Source organism: Gopherus flavomarginatus, chromosome 6 (genome assembly GCF_025201925.1).
Source record: "Gopherus flavomarginatus isolate rGopFla2 chromosome 6, rGopFla2.mat.asm, whole genome shotgun sequence".
Lineage (NCBI taxonomy): Eukaryota > Metazoa > Chordata > Testudines > Testudinidae > Gopherus > Gopherus flavomarginatus.
This window is the reverse complement of record NC_066622.1, coordinates 94,848,947-94,869,183: the sequence shown is the minus strand read 5'-3', so window position 1 is coordinate 94,869,183 and position 20,237 is coordinate 94,848,947. Positions and strand designations below refer to the sequence as shown.

At 36.8% G+C, this 20,237-nt stretch overlaps 1 protein-coding gene across 1 annotated transcript; it reads left to right on the top strand.

Annotated features, from left to right (window-relative positions):
* Positions 1 to 1,340: 1,340 nt before the first annotated feature.
* Positions 1,341 to 19,448, top strand: DNAJC12 (DnaJ heat shock protein family (Hsp40) member C12). Its single transcript, XM_050958348.1, has 5 exons — positions 1,341 to 1,621; positions 4,788 to 4,866; positions 7,688 to 7,827; positions 14,900 to 15,101; positions 17,948 to 19,448. Exons 1-5 carry the CDS (start codon positions 1,544 to 1,546, stop codon positions 18,040 to 18,042), a joined length of 594 nt encoding a protein of 197 aa, XP_050814305.1. The 5' UTR covers positions 1,341 to 1,543; the 3' UTR covers positions 18,043 to 19,448.
* The last annotated feature ends 789 nt before the right edge of the window (positions 19,449 to 20,237 follow it).

Genomic DNA, 20,237 nt, shown 5'->3' with positions numbered 1-20,237 from the left:
GCAATTGCCCTGCTTGCTACCCTTTAATGCCGGCCCTGGTTTTTATATTCAGAAAAACAGTTGTTGTGGCACAGATGGGGAGTGGAAGTTTTATAGCATGTTGAGGGGCCTCAGAAATAAAAAGGTTGAGAACCCCTGATCTAAATCCTTCAGCTGGGAACTGGGAAGCAATTTTTCAGAACTTTGTTGATTTCTTCCAACTATTTAAAAAAACAAAAAAACCCAACAAAGCAGATAGAGTTTTCAGACTTCTCCCAAGGAGCTATATTTGTGATTTTAACACACTAAAATGTTTTCAGTACTGATTCATGAAATTAATGTTGTCTTGTAATTGAATTAATATTTCCTTCTCTCTCTGCCATATCTACAATTCCCTATCCTAATAAACTTTCTGAAAATACAATAAAAAACTAAGGAAACTAACAATAAAACCACCTTTAGTAAGTTATGGTTGTGGAAGACCATCTGTTAATTTGGGCCTCATTACATGTATAAAGTTGGGCACACATCTATGAGTCTTTGTCAGATGGAGGCCTTAATCATTAATCATATTTTAAACCTGAAGAATTTAACAACACTTGACAGTAAAATGGGTTAAAAGAAAAGTATATGTGTGTAATTCCCAAGAAACACAACTTGCAAGGGATTCTCAATTAGAGGTTTAAAGATCTCCACCAAGAATCTATTTATTACTCTTGAGAAATCAGAAAGTCCAAACAGTCACCGTAATCAAAGAGTGAGTACTTTATATTGTCCTCAAATAGTCTTAACATTATGGAATACAGAATTGACACAAAAAACCCTAAAACAGTGAATGTGGTGGTAATTAATTAATTTTCCTAGCCTGTGTGCTCCTAGAAAGATCAAGATGAAATCCTAGCTCTGCTGAAGTCTGTGGCAAAACTCTTAATGACTTCAGTGGGTCTCGGATTTCATTCTGAGAAAGTTAGAATCCTGTGATCATAATTTAAAGTAATTGCTATGCTCTTCCATACTTGATGCATGTTTTTCCGTTCCTAAAATTGAGGCAAAAGTTACAATTTATAGCAGAAGAAAAATTTGTTTTAGTAGATTTAGGGCCCAGTCCAGCAAAACACTTAAGCATGTACATAGTCTCCCTGAAATCAGTAGGACGACTACTGCATAAAATTAAGCCTATGCATAAGTCATAGCATGATCCATGCCTAAAATGATAGTGAGATTTTATTTGGTATCCTGAATGCTTTTCAGTCTGAAGAGGCAGATCATACAGTAGGATAATACTTAAATTACCTTGAAAACTACAAATCCCAGAGAGCATTGCAGACACAAGGCTTGTGCAATGTTACAGTGCTCTTGTAAAGAACCAATGACAAACAGAATTCAAGAATCGGATTACATCTCAGTGTATTAAAAAGCGCCGTAGGGAGCCCTAAACCAGACTGCAAAAGGCAGTTTTACCTGGGCTACATTTAGACAATCCTATAAGCTTTCTATTGACAGTTTATACTTTCCTCTACGTGCGCATCCGCTGTTGGGGAAAAAAGCTGTTTGACTAGTCCAAATGGATACAATTTTGAACTGCAATCTGGATGATATGGAAGATTATTACATCTTGCTAGGATGTGATGAACTATCCACGGTAAAAGAGTAATTCTGTTTTCTTTATTATGTTAATGATAGTTTGTTTTGGCTTTGTATGCTTTCAAGGGGAGTTTGAAGTTAATGGTTATCTGTGAATGTATGATTATTTGAAATGCAACATGTACCTGCAGAATACCTTTGAATTTCTCTTCCTCTATTAATCTCAGTAACTGTTTTCTTTGACACAATGAAGCTTTTAGAATATAGTTCATAGTAAAGATACTCTGTCATACAAAGCTGTATTGTAACATCTTGAATAGCTTATTTTTAACGTAAATAATTTGTTTATTAAGTTAGTTCCATGTGTGATGTCAGAATGCACTTTGAAACACTTATAAAATATTATTTGTAGGCTGTTATACAATATATTGATGTACTTAAAAGGTGGCAGCAGGTAAGTATTGTCAGTGCAACTAGTATAAGAAATGTAAAAATGTTCTCCTCTGTCAATAATTAGTAATTATATTCAGTTTCTAAGATAATCATATATCATTTTTGGAAAAATATAGTCATTGCTTGGGAGAAAAAAAATGTGTTTAAAACGAACACACAACCCCACCCTAGCCACTCATTTCCTACTCCAAAATACTAATTTTCAAATGCTAGTTTTCTAGACTCACTTTGGTAGCAGTTGCATGTCATCTCATACCTTAGGATAAAATCTATCTCAAAAGCTGTTGGATGGCTGTAAATAAAACAAGAGTTCCTCTACTTCCTAAAATTGTCCTAAATTACATTTTCTAATTATGCAAATTCAGGAACATGCTAACATTTTAAAACTAGCTTCTATGTCAATCGAAGTAGTACGGGATGTTAGGCTTTTTGCTTTCTAACATTTCTGCTATAATTGTTAATATTATATATGGGTTAAATGCTTTGTTCTGCAAATGTAATGTAATACTCTATCAATGTTTTATCACCAATATAGACAAAAGTCCTTGATGTGCGCCCAAATACATATGTAAATATAGTTAGAAAAATATAGAATTCTTAATCTATTATTGAAAACAAGTGTAAGTATTTTTGGAGAGGAGTTTTAAGACATCCCAGCAGATGGCAGTACTAATTTTTTTATTTTAGCTTTATTTCAGCTTTTTTTAACAGATGAAAAAGGTTAATGCAATAATTCTGTTTTATAGCCTTGGGAAGAGATGCATATTTCAAGCGCATACTGTAAACCTTTTTTGAAGTTACTTTGAAGTGAAAAATAATGTGTTGTAATAACTGCTTACCGGTTCTGAAAAGTAATCTGTTACACATTATTTATTCCGAGACGCAACCAATACTCTTTGTTTACTGTTGCCCTGTGAGTATGTCGTATATGTGAGATTGTGATTCTTCTGAATACCACTATTACATGCCTATAGAAAAAACATATTTTTTTTGTATTTTTAAAACATGGCAATATTTTCAACATTTAAAATATAATTTGTATAATAAAATTGTCACCTAATGAGAACATATTGAAAATACGGGTTGAATATTTATAGCAATATAGGCTCCCATGCTTTCTCTTTCATGCATGTACAGTGGCAAGCCTACTCCTGCAGATCCCAGTTTGGGCCTTGATCCTGAAAGATGCTAAGTACTCTGATTCCAATTTTGCAAAGCACTTGAGCATATGAGTATTTCCATTCATTTCAGTGGAACTGCTCATGTAGTTAAAATTGATTATGTGCTTTGCTGGATCAGGGCCAGCATACTCAGCCCCTTTCAGCATCAATCCTCAAGGGAGTGGAGGAACTGAAGGGGGCAGAGGCATGACAGGGCAGTGCAGCAAAGTGCTTCCATAAAGAAGCCCCTGGCATCTTCTGAATCTGCAGGTTTGAGAGAGAGAGAGAGAGAGAGAGAGAGAGAGAGGGATGGTCAAATCTATAGCCTCCTACATCAGGAAGTGTTATTTCAGTTTAGGGGAGTCCCAGACTCCTTGATTGGTAAAATCTATTACCCTCTCTCTATATATCTTAACATTTTTTCTTAGCTTATTTTTGTGTTATATTTAGGTCTGAAAAGAAATGAGATTACATTTTCAAAAAATAATGTTACTGTAAACCTTGTCATTTAAAATCTCTGTATATAAATAGTTTTTAGAGATGTATTGGTAACTAGTCTCTCTACTGAGTACCTAGTTCCAACAATCTGTATGTAATTGCTGTTGTTTAAAAATTAGTAATTTATTAGATTCAAAAACTGAAGACACCATACTAATGTGCATACATAGAAAGAGTAATAGGGCAGTACAGTGCAAAGTGTAAAATCTGAAAAGCATCATAGCTGTCTGTTGTTTTCCAGGCAATTTGCTCAGTGAAATTGGACTGACTAGTTGAATGACACAAGATTTTGCTTTAAAATAAAATCACATGATTCTTAATTCTCAATAATTCTCAGAAGTTTGTGTTACAGGGAATGAAGTGAGGGATAGAGATTTTCACAAACTGCCAAACTGAGGAAAGAAATATATATATATATATATATAATATATATATATAGAAGTAGTTCTTTCCTACTATATATATATATATATATAGTAACTTGCTACAAGATGTTATCAGAGCTTGAGTTTCACTGGAATAGCATGTTTTAGTTGCCTGGAGCTAAATTGAGGATGCGCTAAAAGTTTTAAATTGGTCCCCAATTCCAGTTTGTTGCTGAATGAGTCCTTAGTCAGCCTGTTTCTAAAGAGTTGAATTATCATTAAAATGCTCTATCGGCACACACAGTTGCACCGATAGCTGCGCTGCTGTAGCACTGTAATGAATTATTCTGTCGGCATAGTTAATCCACCTCCCCATTAGTCTTCCAAGTGTGAACCTTTACTTACAGTTTTCTTAAAACCAAAGCGTACAGCTATGGAAAAATACATGTTCATGAAGAAAAGGGTAAAGACGGGAGTACAGAGAACAAAATTAAATTAGTGACACAGCTGTCAGATGGTTTTTGTTATATATTTTGATTATACAGGATCTTGTAAAATCAAGAGAGCAAAAACCCCCCTACCTTGAGTCTTCACCCGCCGAAAAGCCCAGTCCCAAAAACCTGTGTGTGTGTGTGTGTGTGTGTGTGTGTGTGTGTGTGTGTGTGTGTGTGTGTGTGTGTGTGTGTGTGTGTGTGTGTGTGTGTGTGTGTATGGATTTATGTATTTTAAATGTTGATATTTTATTTAGGTTGAACAAATTCTTGCAGAGTTTAAGGTCAAAGCCCTTGAGTGTCACCCTGACAAACATCCTGGAAACCCTAAAGCTGGTATGTAGTCTTTCCTATTTAAAAAACAATCTATTGCCGTAAATTATAATTAAGGCATTGAATGCAGCCTAAAACCCATCAGTAAATATTGATTCTCATTTTAATATTGTATAATTTTTACATATATGGAATGTACTCTCTTAGATGTCAAGCCTTAATATTTTGGTGTAACATTTACACAATCCTGGATATTAGAACAGGAAGACACCTGTTTGATTATCTAGTCCAGGAGTTGTCAAAATTTGTATAGGATGATGCACATTTTAAACCAGAGATTGTCTTGTGGACCACATCACCTCCCATGCATGATTGCATGGACTGTCTCCTCTCCCACTGGGAATTAAATGACATATTTGGGTTTACTACAATAATTGCTCACATGAAAAGTAACAGTAGGAAAATATTTAATGTATTTTAGCTTCTTTTAATGTAAGTTAGGAGCTGGAAATAAGGAGGACCCAGCACCATGTGACAGGCCAGCTCTCTGCAGACCAACAACAAACATCAGAAATTGTGGAAATGCTGTCAGTCACGCAGATAATCTTAACCTTACCCCCATAACAGTGCCTTGAGGAAAAACCGGATACTCTGAGACAGGTTTATTTATCCATAACCAACAGGGTCACTGTCATCAATGACCACAAACATTTTGAATGCCTGCTCTTGCCTTCTTTATGTCTATACACAATGCACAGAAAAAAATAAGATAAACAGTATATTGAAGGCGATCATTCCCTACTCTTCATTAAGTTTCCACGTATTGCTAAATGTGTTGTTGGACACCAAATTAGAGCATCTATGTATACAAACATTATAGGCCCAGATCATGGAAATCATAGTACATGGAAAACCTCCAAAACAAAGATTAATTTGAGGACAGGGTGCAACACTTAGTATTGGAACTGTTTGTATAAAACCAGTTATAACAAGACAGTGCTCTGTGATACACATTTCTGATACTCCACCCAAAAACTTTGAGGCTGATTCTGCCTCCTGCTACTCATATTGAAATCAGTGGGACTATTCTTAGAGTGAGGAACTATATGATGACTGGGATTTTCAAAGTGGTTTAAGGAAATTAGACATCCAAATCCTTTTGAAATTCCAACTCCCTTAGGCACCTTTGAAAATCCCAGCCCATATAACTAAAGGGAGCAGAAGCAGGTCCTCTTCTCTATTCAGATTTTCTATCTGTTTAATTGGAGGCATACTGACAAACATAGTGGTAGCAACCACAGAGGAGGTTAAAGTTTGATTGGAACTACTCATAATTAAAGTTTGAGATTCTTGCTTGCACCCTTCTCCCAGAATAGTAGAGGTACTACACCCAAGAGGATGAAAGAGTACTAACTGTCTACTGATACCTTCAGATGTCTTGAGAGTGGTATTAAGTTGCAGCTAGCTCTTCTTGGCTTTCTGAAATGTGAGTTGAGGCTCAATAGATTAATGGGGGAACAAAAATAAAATGGGGTGTGATTCTTCATTCTGAGAGAGCCTGAGAGGGATCCCTCCAAAATTTGTTGAAGAGTCCACCTTTTACAAAATGATCTTAAATCCTACTTTCCAAAATATATTTAAACATACTTGAAAGTGCAACTGGATAACAGGACCAAATTCTTCAGTAAATAAACTGAGGCTACCTCATTGATTTCAGTGAGGAGGCAGAGGCAGAAGTGAGACCCAAATCTGGTCCATTGCTTGGAATTTTTAGTATTAAATTGAAGTAAAAATAAATCATTTAAAAAAGAAGGGGAGCCCAAGACCTAAATAGTGGAGCAGTTCTATGTATTAAGAGCAAACAGTTTATGCTTCATTTATTTGAACAGTCTACTAAATGCCTTATATTTTCACAGCACAGTAAACATTGACTTTGTATGATTCATTTCAATACCAACATATTAAAAAATAACTATCAAACTAGACTGCTTTTTACCTCCCCAAAACTGGTCACACTGGAAAAAAGAAACAGAATTAAGAAAAAAAATCCTGTGTGGTGTTTGATTTATGCATATCAGCTTTGGTTAGCGTTTGAGTTCAGCATATTTCAAAAGAAGTGTCTACTATAAACCAGAATAAATAAATAATAATAATAAGCCACTCTAATAAGGATGACTCATAGATAAAATGTAAATCTTTGTAACCTTTACACAAATAGTAACACACAGCTGCATCCTTAACAACCATTTTATAAAGAATTTTTGCTCCTGCAAGAGAAATAAGAGATCTTATTCACACAATCTGGAATTTAAGTTAATGTCTTATTACACACACAAAAGATGTGCGGTTAAGCAATGCCGTTAGCTAACCTATACTATGCGATGTTAAGATTCTTCTGCTTGCTGCTCACGTAATGTCATTATACTTCTTTCTTTCTTACTGTCCCTTGGTGGTTCTGCTCTAACTTCCTTGCTGCTTCGGATCATGCTATGTTCCTTGTGAAATGCTGTCATGCTATTGCAATATTGGTTTTTAAACAGGGCAACACATCGTGTTTTGCTTTGAATGCCACATAATTTTGACAGCCCTCAAGTTTATAAAGCTTCTAAACCAACAGACACAAAGGCTCCACATTTGCATTGAATTGTTCATCTGAAAGAGGGCATCAATTGTCCACTAAAGATGTTAGCTATTGAGTCAGCTAAGACTGCCACAAAGCAGTAAGCAGAACTGCCACATCCCTTCATCACTCTTTTATTCTCTTTTTCTGCCCCAACCTATGTTGCTGTTACATAGCTATTTATTGGTCATTCCTGTTCCACAAGAGAATTAATTTATTTAAAAATAAGTATTTGATGTAACGTCCTTTTGGTTTGTGTTTTAGTGGAGAATTTTCAGAAGCTGCAGCAGGCTAAAGAGATTCTTACTAACGAAGAGAGTCGAGCTTGTTATGATTACTGGCGACGAAGCAAAATTACCATTCCATTCCAGCAGTGGGAGGCTCTGAGCAACTCCATAAAAACGGTTGTTTTTTGTTTACCTAAATTTCCTGGGTATACATTAGCATTAGGAGATTAGGTAGATCTATGGGAAGGGAAATTCACCCATGGGCAAAAAAGGATGGGCCAGAGATTAAGGACTGTTCATTATAACAGCCGTCTATTGTTTTTTTATCAGTTTCCCACTGTTGATCTGATGGAGGAAAGGACACTAATTAGAAACAGTGCTGCTATGTGACCAAGAATACTCCACCAAAATTGTTGCATAGCATTACGTAACAATAGTGCAGAAAAATACCCTTGAATTCATTAAAAAACCAAATGCCACAAACCGGAAGGCAGTCAGATGACATAGACATTTATGAACACATATGTGATGAAACTCTCGTATCTGTTTTTTGTTCTCAGGGACAATATATCAGTAGGTTTTATCTTGTATTTCTGTCAATCCCATAGCAACGTTCTCAACATTTCAAAACACTTCGGTCATTTAAAAATAATTTATTTGAGGTTGGAAGTGGCTATATGATCTTGGTTAACCAAAGAAATGTACTATGATAAAAGACTCGTGGTATATTTTAAGTTAATTTTCAGAATGATTACTGGGGGTGAAATCCTGGCCTCATTAAAGTCAATGCCATATTGTCATTGACTTCATTGGGGCCAGGATTTCAACCTAGGAAAATAAATCTTCAGTAATTTCTTTAATGAGAATATTGAATAGATTTTTACCAACAAAAAATTTAATACCATAGTACACTGCTACCTCAATATAATATGACCTGATATAACACAAATTCGGATATAATGCGGTAAAGCAGTGCTGGGAGGGGAGGCTGCGCATCTCGGTGGATCAAAGCACGTTCAATATAACACGGTTTCACCTATAATGCAGTAAGATTTTTTGGCTCCCAAGGACAGTGTTATATCAAGGTAGAGGTGTATCTGAAGTTATGTTTTTTTTCCTGTTGGCTATAAGGATTTAATATGACAATCTGGAAACACCTGCATATCTCTAGTATAACCAGTTGTTTTTTCTAACAATTGATAGATTCTAACCTAATAAAAAATAATGACAAATGATATTTAAATTAATATTTTTCTAGTTCATAAACAAATGATCATTTCTTTACTTTTCAGAACTGATTTTTGTTTATTTTCTAGTCTATATCAACTGCTGTTGATTTATACTTTTTATTGATGCTTGTGAAAATGAGTGAGTCATTGCTGTGTATTAATTCTGTTGATGTCACCACTGCCCTGAACACTGAGTACTACAATTTATTTTGAGAAGAAATACTCTATGAAGATAAATAATCTGGAAGATGCTAATTATGTCTGAGCAAACCAAACTATTCAGAAGTTTTGATATTTTGTCTTTGATGTGACTGCCAGGTATCAGAGGTATTAATTTGTTCTGTTCAGGCACCTTAGATGTTTTTTCCACAAACTTTATTTCCAGCTAATTATATGTAGCTATACTTGATTTTTTTTTAAATCATCTTCCTGGAATTCAAGCTCGGAAAACAGGTAAAAATATAGTGGTTTATAGTAGCAGTAGATGGCATTCATTTATGATTACATAAAACACAATTACATTAGTGTAGGTGTACATGCAAATTAATACAGTGAGTGAAGCTTTTTGAACACTGTTTTTATCATCAGTGTGTAAACTTCAAATAACATGGAGTAATACAATGTGGGAGATCTTTCCAGCATAATTTACAAGCCTCTCAATGTCAGAATTAGCAGCATCTATCCTGGCCCCTCTATTTACATCAGTCTGGGAAAGGGAAAAAGTGCCAGATGAGTGGACCAATGGGGTTATAGTGAAGATACCAAAGGAAGAAACTCTCAATGATTGTAATAACTGGCTTGGTATCATACTTTTGTCTGTGCCAAACAAAGTATTGTTAAGATCATAGTTCAGCATATATCAGAGGCAGCTGATAGCATTCTGAGAAAATAGCAAGCTGATTTTCGGAAAGGGCATAGATGCATAGACCAGATCTTCACTCTACGAAATACAATAGAACAGTGCTTAGAATGGCAACAGCAACGCTACATAAACTTCGTAGACTTTGAGAAGGCTTCTGATAGCATTCACAGGACCGGCCTATGGCGCATTCTGCTCACATATGGTATTCCTTTCTGTATAATCAGCATCATCAAAAGATTCTGTTTCAACTTTACATGCAGTGCTGATCACAGTGAGCTCAGTTTTGAAGTCAAAACAAGAGTATGTCTGGGGTGTGTCATGTCTGCAATCCTTTTCAACATTCCCATTGACTGTGGTGTACAACAGAAGACATGCCAAGAGGCATTAAATGGACACTGTTATCCCTTGAAGATCTGGATTTCACAGATGATGTCACTCTCCTATCACATAACCAACACCATCTACAAGAAAAAACAACTCAACTCAACACATTCAGCCAGCAAATTGGACTGAAAATCAACCGCAATAAAACAGATATCATGACCTTTAGTATTGCCACCATCACCAGTATGGATAGAGGATCATGTTCTCACCAATGTAGAAACATTTACATACTTGGGCAGCACCATAAGCCAGAATGGTGGAACAAGCCAGAACATCCAGAACAAAATCAGTAAAGCCAGGAACACCTTCAGGAGCTTAAATACAGTCTGGAAATCATGAAAATACAGCACCTACACCAAACTCAAGATTTATCAGAGTTACGTACTTTCAACACTACTTTATAGTGCAGAATGCTTGGGAATGAGAAAGTATGACATGTCCAAACTGTCTTCATTTCATACAACCTGACTCAGAAAAATCCTCTGTATCTTTTGACTCAGAACAATCTCAAACCAAGATCTACTGACACAGTGCAGCCAAGAGGATCTGAGCACCATCATTGCCAGGAGGCGTTAGAGATGGGTGGGTCATGTGCTTCGAATGAAAACTGATTTCATCACCAGAGTAGCAATAAGATGGACACCTGAAGGCAAGCAAAAACAAGGCCAGCCAAAAACAACATGGCAAAGAGCTGTGGAAGCCGAGCTGAAAAACCTGGAGCACAGCTGGGGAACCACTGAAAGACTTGTCAGAAACAGACAGGAGTGGAAGAGCTTCATCACTGCCCTAAACGTAATAGGAACATGATGATGATGAAATGTCAGAAGATGTCTTACAGTTATCAAGTGCAAAGTATTAAAAAATGTGCAACATTCAGGGCTTGGCATAGCCGCTATCCCTTGAAAGAATTGTAAAGAATACATTATTTGGAAGATACAGATAAGCTGAGATGCAGAAATATTAACACATTTCAGCAGTAGACTCTCTATTACTGCAAGATCTAAAATAAGCAGTACAAATTATGATGAGGTAAATGTCATATTTTTAAGGGCACCCATTCTAAGTTATTCTCCTGTCTTGTGCTGCATTTACTTAATGTAACAAATTCATTGGTCCTTGAAAGGTTTCTTTCCACAAATTATATAGTAGTTCTGTCAACTCCCTCGACACCTCCTTGGTTTTACAGTGGAAGACATTAAAATAATTGACATATGCCAACTGTTACCAGCCTTTTTAGGTCAAACAAGGGAAAATATTTAATGGCAACAGATTAGGAAGAATCAAAACCAAAGTAAACTAGTAGCATATTCCCATCTTTACAAATGGACCAAAATTCTAAATACAGCACATAGAGAGCTTTACTAAATAGACTGTTTGTTTCAAATTGAATCTGTTATTTGCTCAGTCCAAGTGGGTATCACTCACAGATCAGAAGAAATTTTGTTCTCTTTCTGCCTGTTTACTTGCCTTTCTGCTCCTCTACATACCATAGAATCAGAGATAAATTTTAAACCCTTTGGGACGCCTCTTTGGCCTGATATCTTATATATTATACAGCTGTCAAGTGACCACTGTTTTAATTTCTGACCCTTGTGAAACCATCAACAGTCCATAGTTTCAGAAAAGAAGAGAGAGAGAATTATTTTCCATTGATACTTAGATTATTTTAACAACAAACAACAACAACAGTGATATATGAACACAAAAACATTTCAGGTGCATTTTCTACCTCAAATTTAAATTTTATTTATTTGAACATTTAGTTTGGATGTGTGAGATGACACTTAAAAAAATCACTGCAGGCCTCCCTGTGAATCTGTATCCTCTTGTCTGAACATCACACCAGCAGCAGCATCCAGAGGTTATTTCTGGCACTTCTTGTGCTTTGTATTTTTGGTAGTGATCTAGACACTGCATTTCTAATGAATACTTTTTGGAAATCTTTTTCTCAGAGAAATAAAGGAGAGAATTCCCCAATACACAATGTTAAAATCTCATTATAAAAATAAATTAAACCACCACTTTCCTTCTCTACACAATAATTTCCCTAATAGTTATGTCAAAGCAGGGGAATAGTGCTTCAAGTATGGAATAGGTAACAGCAATAGATTAACTCTTAAAGAACAAAATTCCTGGTCAGCTAACTACAACTCCTAAGAGCTTTTAAGCTCTCAAAGCTCCATATTGCCACACAGATTGTCAGGAGTTGTAATTCAGCTCCATCCTAGGAAGACCAGTTGGCTCAGCAAACAGCACAAGTTACGTTATTCATCCATCAGAGACTTGGTGGAGTATCTGAAAGGGCCAGAAGAAAACCAGGATTTAGATCCACCAAGAGGAGGAAATTTTATCATTGCCTTCAGTGGGTCTAGGATTTCCTGGTATGGCTGCATTTTCTTTTTTAATGAAGCAGAAGAGCAAAATATCACCATTTTCCTTGAAAGGTCTTGTGTAGACACCCCCTCTGCCCTGACCTCTGGAAAGAAAACTGTATCCATGAAAAACTGTCTTTAAGTTTTCCTTGTAAGTTGAGGAAAACCTACACTTTTTTAAAAATTATGTATGTTTGAATTATATATGTATATAAAGCTATTGATATGCTTGGTGCTTTGCAGACAGACATTCTCAGGATTTTTCCACAAATTTTGCTGGTGGGAATTTTTTTTTGCATATATCTACTAGGTCCCAGTCGTGCAATATCCTGATCACCCTCAATTAAATTAACATGAATGTGAATTGAGAATATATAGTACCATGCACGACGGGGTCCTACTAGAGGTGAGCAAACAAATTATCTGCAAACAAATGTTGTGAAAAAATGTCTGAGACCATTTGCCTATAAAGCATCATACATAAGTATATATGGATTGGAGGATCAGTCCTTCCAAGCTTGATTCAATTCCAGTTAAAGTCAGTAGGAGTATTTCCATTGACTATAGTGGGAGTTAGATCAAAGTAACACTTCCAGAAATGCCTAAGTCCAATTTTTAAAAGTGACTAAGCTCTGAAATGCCTGTTACTTTTGAAATGGGACTAAGATTTTAAATCTCCTAGGTGCTCTTGAAAATTTTACTGAGCAGATGGTGAGCAAAATATATTAATACCTTAGAATTATTTGCTGCATCTCCACTTGTCCTCCTTCATCCCTATCCAAATGTAACTATAGAATCTAGATGAACATCACTATAACAATGCTGGTTTTGGTGGGACCAAACTGAGAGTGCCAATTCAGGACAAATTGCTTAAAGCAGGGCAGTTACAGCCCAAGGCTGGAGTTTTTTCACCTCCAAGGCAAAGCAAACCAGCCAGAGAGGACTTTGGTTTTACCCCACTGGCTAATCACAAGTCACACAAGCAATTCTCTTAGACTTTCCAGTTTTCTAGTGTCACCACCAGTACCCCTCGTTATGGAGATGAATGGTTATGAAAACCAATACCCCAATAAAAGAAAAAAAAAGCTTCTTTCGATCCCAAAGGACCAAGCCCCAGACCTAGGTCAATATACAAATCAGATCTTACCCACAAATCATGCTGTTGCCAGTCCTTTAGAATCTAAAGGTTTATTCATAGAAGAAAAAAGATATAGGTGAAAGCTAGAATTGGTTAAATGGAATCAATTACACACAATAATGGCAAAGTTCTTGGTTCAGGCTTGTAAGCAGTGATCAAGTCTCTGAAGTACATCCACAGCTGCGATGGGTCATCAGTCCTTTGTGTAGAGCTTCTGTTTGTAGCAAAGTCCCTCCAGAGGTAAAAGGCAGGATTGAAGACCAGATGGAGATGAGGCATCAGCCTTTTATAGTTGCTTTCAGGTATAAGAACACCTCTTTGTTCTTACTGTGGAAAATTACAGCAAAATGGAGTTTGGAGTCACATGGGCACTTCATTGCTGAGTCACAAGGTGTATCTGCATAGCTGATGGTCCAGAGCTGACACCAACTTGTCTGGAGTGTCACCCAGAAGCATAGCATAAGTTTGAAATACAGACAGTATAGAGCCAATATTCATAATTTCAACTACAAAAATGATACACACATACAGATTGCATAATCATAACGAGCAAATCATAACTTCCCATAGACACCTCAACCTTTGAATAACGTTTGCTACAAATATATAACAGTGGTTGCAACAATGATCTATATGGTTACAGATTATGTCAATAACGTCACAATCACCCAAGCTACTCAACTGCTAATTCCAAAATTCAGTTTCATTTTCCTAATGATCTGTAATTTCCAGAAAGCCTTTTTATAGCATTCTAGAGCAGTGGTTCAGCTAGAGGTCCAGGAACTCCTGGGGGGCTGTGAGCACGTTTCAAGGGGTCCACCAAGCAGGGCCAGCATTAGACTTGCTGGGACCTAGGGTAGAAAGCCAGAACCCCGCCACATGAGTCTGAATCCCAGGGCCCTGAGCCCTGCCACTTGGGGTTGAAGCTGAAGCCTGAGCAACGTAGCTTCACGGGGGGGGCCCTGTGGAAAAGGCTCCAAGCAATTGCCCTGCTTGCTACCCCCTAACACTGGCCCTGGCTTTTATATGCAGAAAACCAGTTATTGTGGCACAGGTGGGCCGTGGAGTTTTTATAGCATGGGTGGGGGGCTCCGAAAGAAAAAGGTTGAGAATCCATGTTCTAGAGCATACTTCTGTTAGTTAAAAAGAATAAATCTATGTAACTGCACACTGAATCCTTTAAAGTAGAAAACTAGCCTATGTTATGTTTAAACTCTAATATACAACTTAGATTTGTCCATTTGTTATTTTTAATTTTTTTTAGTCAATGCACTGGGCTGTCAGAAGTAAAAAAGAGCCAATGCTGGAAGCACCTGAGCTAAATAATAGCAGCAACATAACTAATGACACTTGGGCCCAACAGACTGAAAACAATAAAGATGGATTGTCAGCTGAGAGAAGGGAGCAAGATGATGCTGAGACTTCTGATGAGAAGCCACAATCACCAAAGAGTCCAGACTCTCCAAGTAAGTGGAATCAGTAATGTGACAGATTTCAGTGTCCAGGCATTTTACCTGATACTGAAGTTTTTACTCATGGAAAACTCCCATCTAATTAAGTGGGAGTTTTGCTTCAGTATGATGTTCAGGACTGGGCCTTAAAGGATAAACTGAATAAGAAATGGGTGACTACATAATTTTTTTCAATAATTCCCATTTCCTTACTTTCCTGTACATTTGCATATGTCTTATTACTTGGTGTGCACCTGTAAGAATATTAGACAGAGAACATGATTTTCAGAACTGTGAGTACAATTAATGTGATCGCTCATGCAGTTGGCCACTTGTATGCATAGAACATAACTAAGATGACTTCACATTCAAGTAACTGCATATGTACAATTTTGAAAATCAGGGCCTGAGAGGTGCAAATTGCAATACTAAGGATTCCAGTTGTTGCAGGCTCTTAATTTAACTAGCTATCTCAATTAGGGCCCAGTTTTATACCACTTGTGTCCTGGATTTTGATGTAATTTATTACAGAACTGTATAACAACTTTTTCATCCAAAAGAGGCAAATTTTGATATTCTTCTGTCTATAAAATATTACAAATCCTAGACCAAGTTCAAGTTATGTCTCTCTCACTGTGGCCCGTGATTTCAGCCTCCACTGCTCACTTGTTAAATTTTCAAACAAGCACTTTTTGTGCTTTCTCTTATGCTGCCCTTCTGGCTTGGAAGGAGCTTCCAGCGAACATCTGCAAAGCTGCATCACAATCCTCCTTCAAAACTCTCCTTTAAACTCTCTTTTTCTGTCATGACTACAAAAAAAACTTGACCGTAGTTAGACTGCTGGTGTTCTGAGATCACTGCCTATCATGCTGATCAGTATTGTCTTGTTGTTTCCTTGTTCTTCCTTGTCTATCTATCTGTTGTCTCTTGTCAGATACTTAGATTGTAAACCCTTTGGAGCAAGGATATCTTGTGTGTTTTGTACAGAGCAGTGGGGTCCTGGTCCATGATTAGGGCTCCTCAGTGCTACATGCAATATAAATTAATAATCTAGTTTTGTGGTATTTTCTGCGCTAAACATTTAGGGGCTAACTAAATTCTCATTTACACTAAGGCCCTTTTACACTGCTCTCGCAATGTACATGAGTGGTAAAGTGGGTATAAATGACATTTACACCTAATTCCAGGACCTTTTACACTTCTGAAGAAGTATACAGGAGGTCTTAGTGTAAAGAAAAACTCAGTCTGTAAACTTTAAAAAAAACCTAAAGGCATAAATTGGAACTAGGCAACTCTGAACTTATTCTGAGTCCCATTAATTCTTCCACTGCAGAAATTAATGCATCTTTTAGTTATTAAAATAGTGACTGTGCTTGGTTCTATGTAAAAACACAGAAGATGACCTATTCCTTGTCTCAAAGAGTTTGTTTATTTTGTTAGAGGGGCTCTATCATGCTAGATCAATACAGACTCTCTTTTCTTTTTGTTTGATCCTGCAGTGGTTTCAAAAATCTGGGTTTAGGCCATCACAGAACAGCAAGTGATTATAATGTAACAAAGTACTGCCTGATCAAATAGGAAGTGAGGTAGAGCTGTGAGGGATTAAACTCTTGTTTAAAAACAGACATCTTTGGAATGTAGCAAATACGATAAGAAAATTTTATACACATCAAGTATAACTGGAGTTACATTTAACATTAGACAAATGATGCTCTTTAAAAGTTTAGCAGACTATAATATTTGCCATTTTAAGTCATAAGTTAAGGCTGTTGGACTTTAATACATGAATATATTACTAATATATTACTGTGCAAAGATGTTTTGATTTCCAAATTTTGGGGTTGTTTTTTATTTATTTTTTAAATAATTTCAGTTTTGTCTTTTTCTGATGTACTAGGTAAGTGATTCTCAAACTTTTGTACTGGTGACCCCTTTCAAGTAGCAAGCCTCTGAGTGCGACCCCCCCTTATAAATTAAAAACACTTTTTAATATATTTAACAGCATTATAAATGCTGGATGCAAAGCGGGGTTTGGGGTGGAGGCTGACAGCTCGCGACCCCCCATGTAATAACCTCGCAACCCCCTGAGGGGTCCCAACCCCCCAGTTTGAGAACCCCTGTATTAGGTAGTCTCTGATAAAAGTTCTGATTAGATGGATTTAAATAAGTTGCATGGCTTTCTTTCATCAAGGAGTATTATGTTATAATAAACTACTATAAGGCTTCCTTTCACATCAGTTATGTTTTAGAACTTACTTGGATTGTTAAGCATATCTGAAAGACTTCCTCTGTAACATCCTTGTGGAGTGTCAGAGGGCTCATGTTTTTTGTTTTCCATATATATTGATACACACAAGTTATTTTCATATAGATGAGAACATAAGAATGACTATACTGGCTCAGACCAGTGGTCCATCTAGCATAGTATCCTGTCTTCTGACAGTGGCCAGTGCTAGATGCTTCAGAGGGAATGAACAGAACAGACTCATTGCCCATATTTGCTCAGTTTGTTAATAGTTTTTGTCCAGATGACACCTTTGTTCTCTCTCTCTCTCTCCCCTTCTCTCCCTCCTCCCCTGATCAAAGACTGAAACTTCATGCTAAAGACCTTCATTTTACTTATATTTTAGTCACAGTAATCAAGACCTACTTTAGCCTAAGTGGGTGAGGTAATATCTTTTATTGGACCAACTTCTGTTGGTGAGAGAGAGTCCAATAAAAGATATTACCATACCCATATTTTCTGTCTAATATTCTGGGACTGACATGGCTACAACTACACTATAACTACTTTAGCCTCGTCAGTTTTAAATGTTTCTTTTAATAATTAATTTCCTCTCCCCTTTTTTCTTTTTTCATAGGATTTTTAGATGCAAATTGCTCGCACTTGCGTTTCCGCTGGTCAGGTGATGCCCCTTCAGAGCTTCTGAGGAAGTTCAGAAACTATGAAATATAAAGTATCAGCCCAAAATACCTGAGAGCATGGAATCATCTGCTCAACAGTGCAGTATTTTTTGTCCATGATTAAAACTTGTTTGTATCTTGTGCCTGTTCACCATTATTTGAATGTTCAATTATGTGGCTTTGTAATATTGATCTGTTATCACGCTTTGTATAAGTATTTTAGGTGGAAGAAATTTTGAGAGGGCGAGGCACTATCTTTATTCAGTATTAGCGTAAGTAACAATTATATGCATAAAGTGGTCCAGTGTTTTATATCAGTTTCCTGTGTTCTTCTTTAGTATACAACCAGAAGGCTTTTCTGTCCATGTTAAACATATAGAATGTATTGTGCGTATATACTTCTTGCAGGATGTAGAACTCATGGTATTAAAAAATAATCTCCCAAACCTGAATGCCAATGAATTTTAAATATAGCTGTGTGCATTTCTAAATTAGATATTTTGGGTCTGATATTCCATTGCCTTGCACATTGTGCAGTCATTCAGGCCTATGCACAGTGGATGTAAAACAAGTGTAAATAATTGGAGAGTTCCGACTTGGTAATGTTTTGCACTGATGTTAGTGACTAAATGAGATAGTGGAAAACCAGGCCCATTAAGTTTTAACATGAGCAACAATTAATATGAAACACTTCGATTCTTTGGGCAATGTTGCAAATTTTTAAGACTGTATTTATTTATTTTGCATTATTTACTTCCTTGTCACAGCCTGACCTATATACAGGATATAATGATAGCAGTAAAATGGATTTGTGGATTGAAGGTGTTTTGTCTGTTGAGTGACCAGCTAACTTTACAGCAACAAAATTAAGTTTCTGTAGGATATATACATAAATATTGACTATTCTTTTAATTTCTTGGATCCAGATCATACCCCGGAGTTTCCTGCCTGCCATCTCTTCAAATGGGGGGAGTTTTGAGGGGGGCCAAACGGAAGAGAAAGTGTGAAGTCTCCCCAAAACCCATGAATCTTTGGGAGCTTCAGGGAAGGGTAACCCCAGATCAACAGAGACAAAGATGTCTCCTGTATCTGTGCTTGTACAGGGAAACCAGCTAGCTTAGTCACCCTGTGGTTAGCAGCTGCCAAGGAAATCTTATCTAAATATTATGATTATTGTATCAGATAATTCTTTGGCCAATAGTTGCAATACAACTGTGGAGTTATTTTTGTGTTATGCAAAATAAATTACCATTAATGCCATTCACATTGTAGCTCTGTAGTCGTGGCACAAATGAAAAAACTTATATGGAACTGGGAACATGCTGATAGTCCCAAAGCTTGTTAGCTATAAATGGCAAGTTAATAGTTAAAAAATGTCATCTGATGAACAGATTAAAGCTGAATGCAAATAATGTCATTAAAAATTCCAGTCTCAGTAAAATTAAGGGGTGAGCACAATTGTTTCCTGTTTGCCGTTTTGTTCTCAGAATATGATGATTTCCACAGGTTCAATAATAGTAGAAAGTGGCACGGATGACTAATACGGTTATTGAGAAGCTTTAATTTCCTGAAGGCAAACACTGTTACTTTCCACTTTCATATCCATAAATGAGGAGAAACTAAGATTGCTGGGGATGCAGTGAGTGAGGATGTTATAAAGTTGATGCAATGACATAGCAAATGATAAAAGGACTCACAATAAAGGCTTCAGTCATTTTCAGATGCTGTGATATGCATCAGTTAGTTCTGTGTTGGGTATTATTATTGCTTCTCAGCATCGATACTATCTGTGTCATCAGAGCCATTAAGAGTCTCGCCAGCATCAGGAGTGCAATAATTTGGCCCATTTCCTCTTCTTCCTTGTTTGTTATCTCTTCTGTGTTGACATGGAGCAGACCAGCTGCTCTGTTTTTCCCCTCTCAGTCTCTGAGCTACTGCAGTGGTGACCAACTGGCTGAGTCCTCCTCCCTCCACTGCTTTCTGACATTCCTGGGCCTGATTTTTCACCGCCTTACACCTTGTGTAGCCATTTACCACCACATCAATGACATGTTAATGACTACAGAAGGAGTAAGTCAACAGAGAATCAGGACTGCAATCTGCAAGACTGATGTATTTTGGCATCACTCCACTGAAGTAAATGGAGCTATGTTGATTTTCATTCCCGATGAACTGGTGAGTGGTCTGTAGCAGTCCAGGTGGCAGATTTATAGCACTACTGCAATAGAGGTTCAACTGCAAAGTGTT

Coding starts and splice junctions, on each gene's coding strand:
- DNAJC12 (XM_050958348.1), top strand. CDS start 1,544: ATGGATACAATTTTGAACTGCAATCTGGATGATATGGAAGATTATTAC. Junction 4,867..7,687: donor TCCTGGAAACCCTAAAGCTG/GTATGTAGTCTT, acceptor TTTGTGTTTTAG/TGGAGAATTTTCAGAAGCTG. Junction 15,102..17,947: donor AAAGAGTCCAGACTCTCCAA/GTAAGTGGAATC, acceptor CTTTTTTCATAG/GATTTTTAGATGCAAATTGC.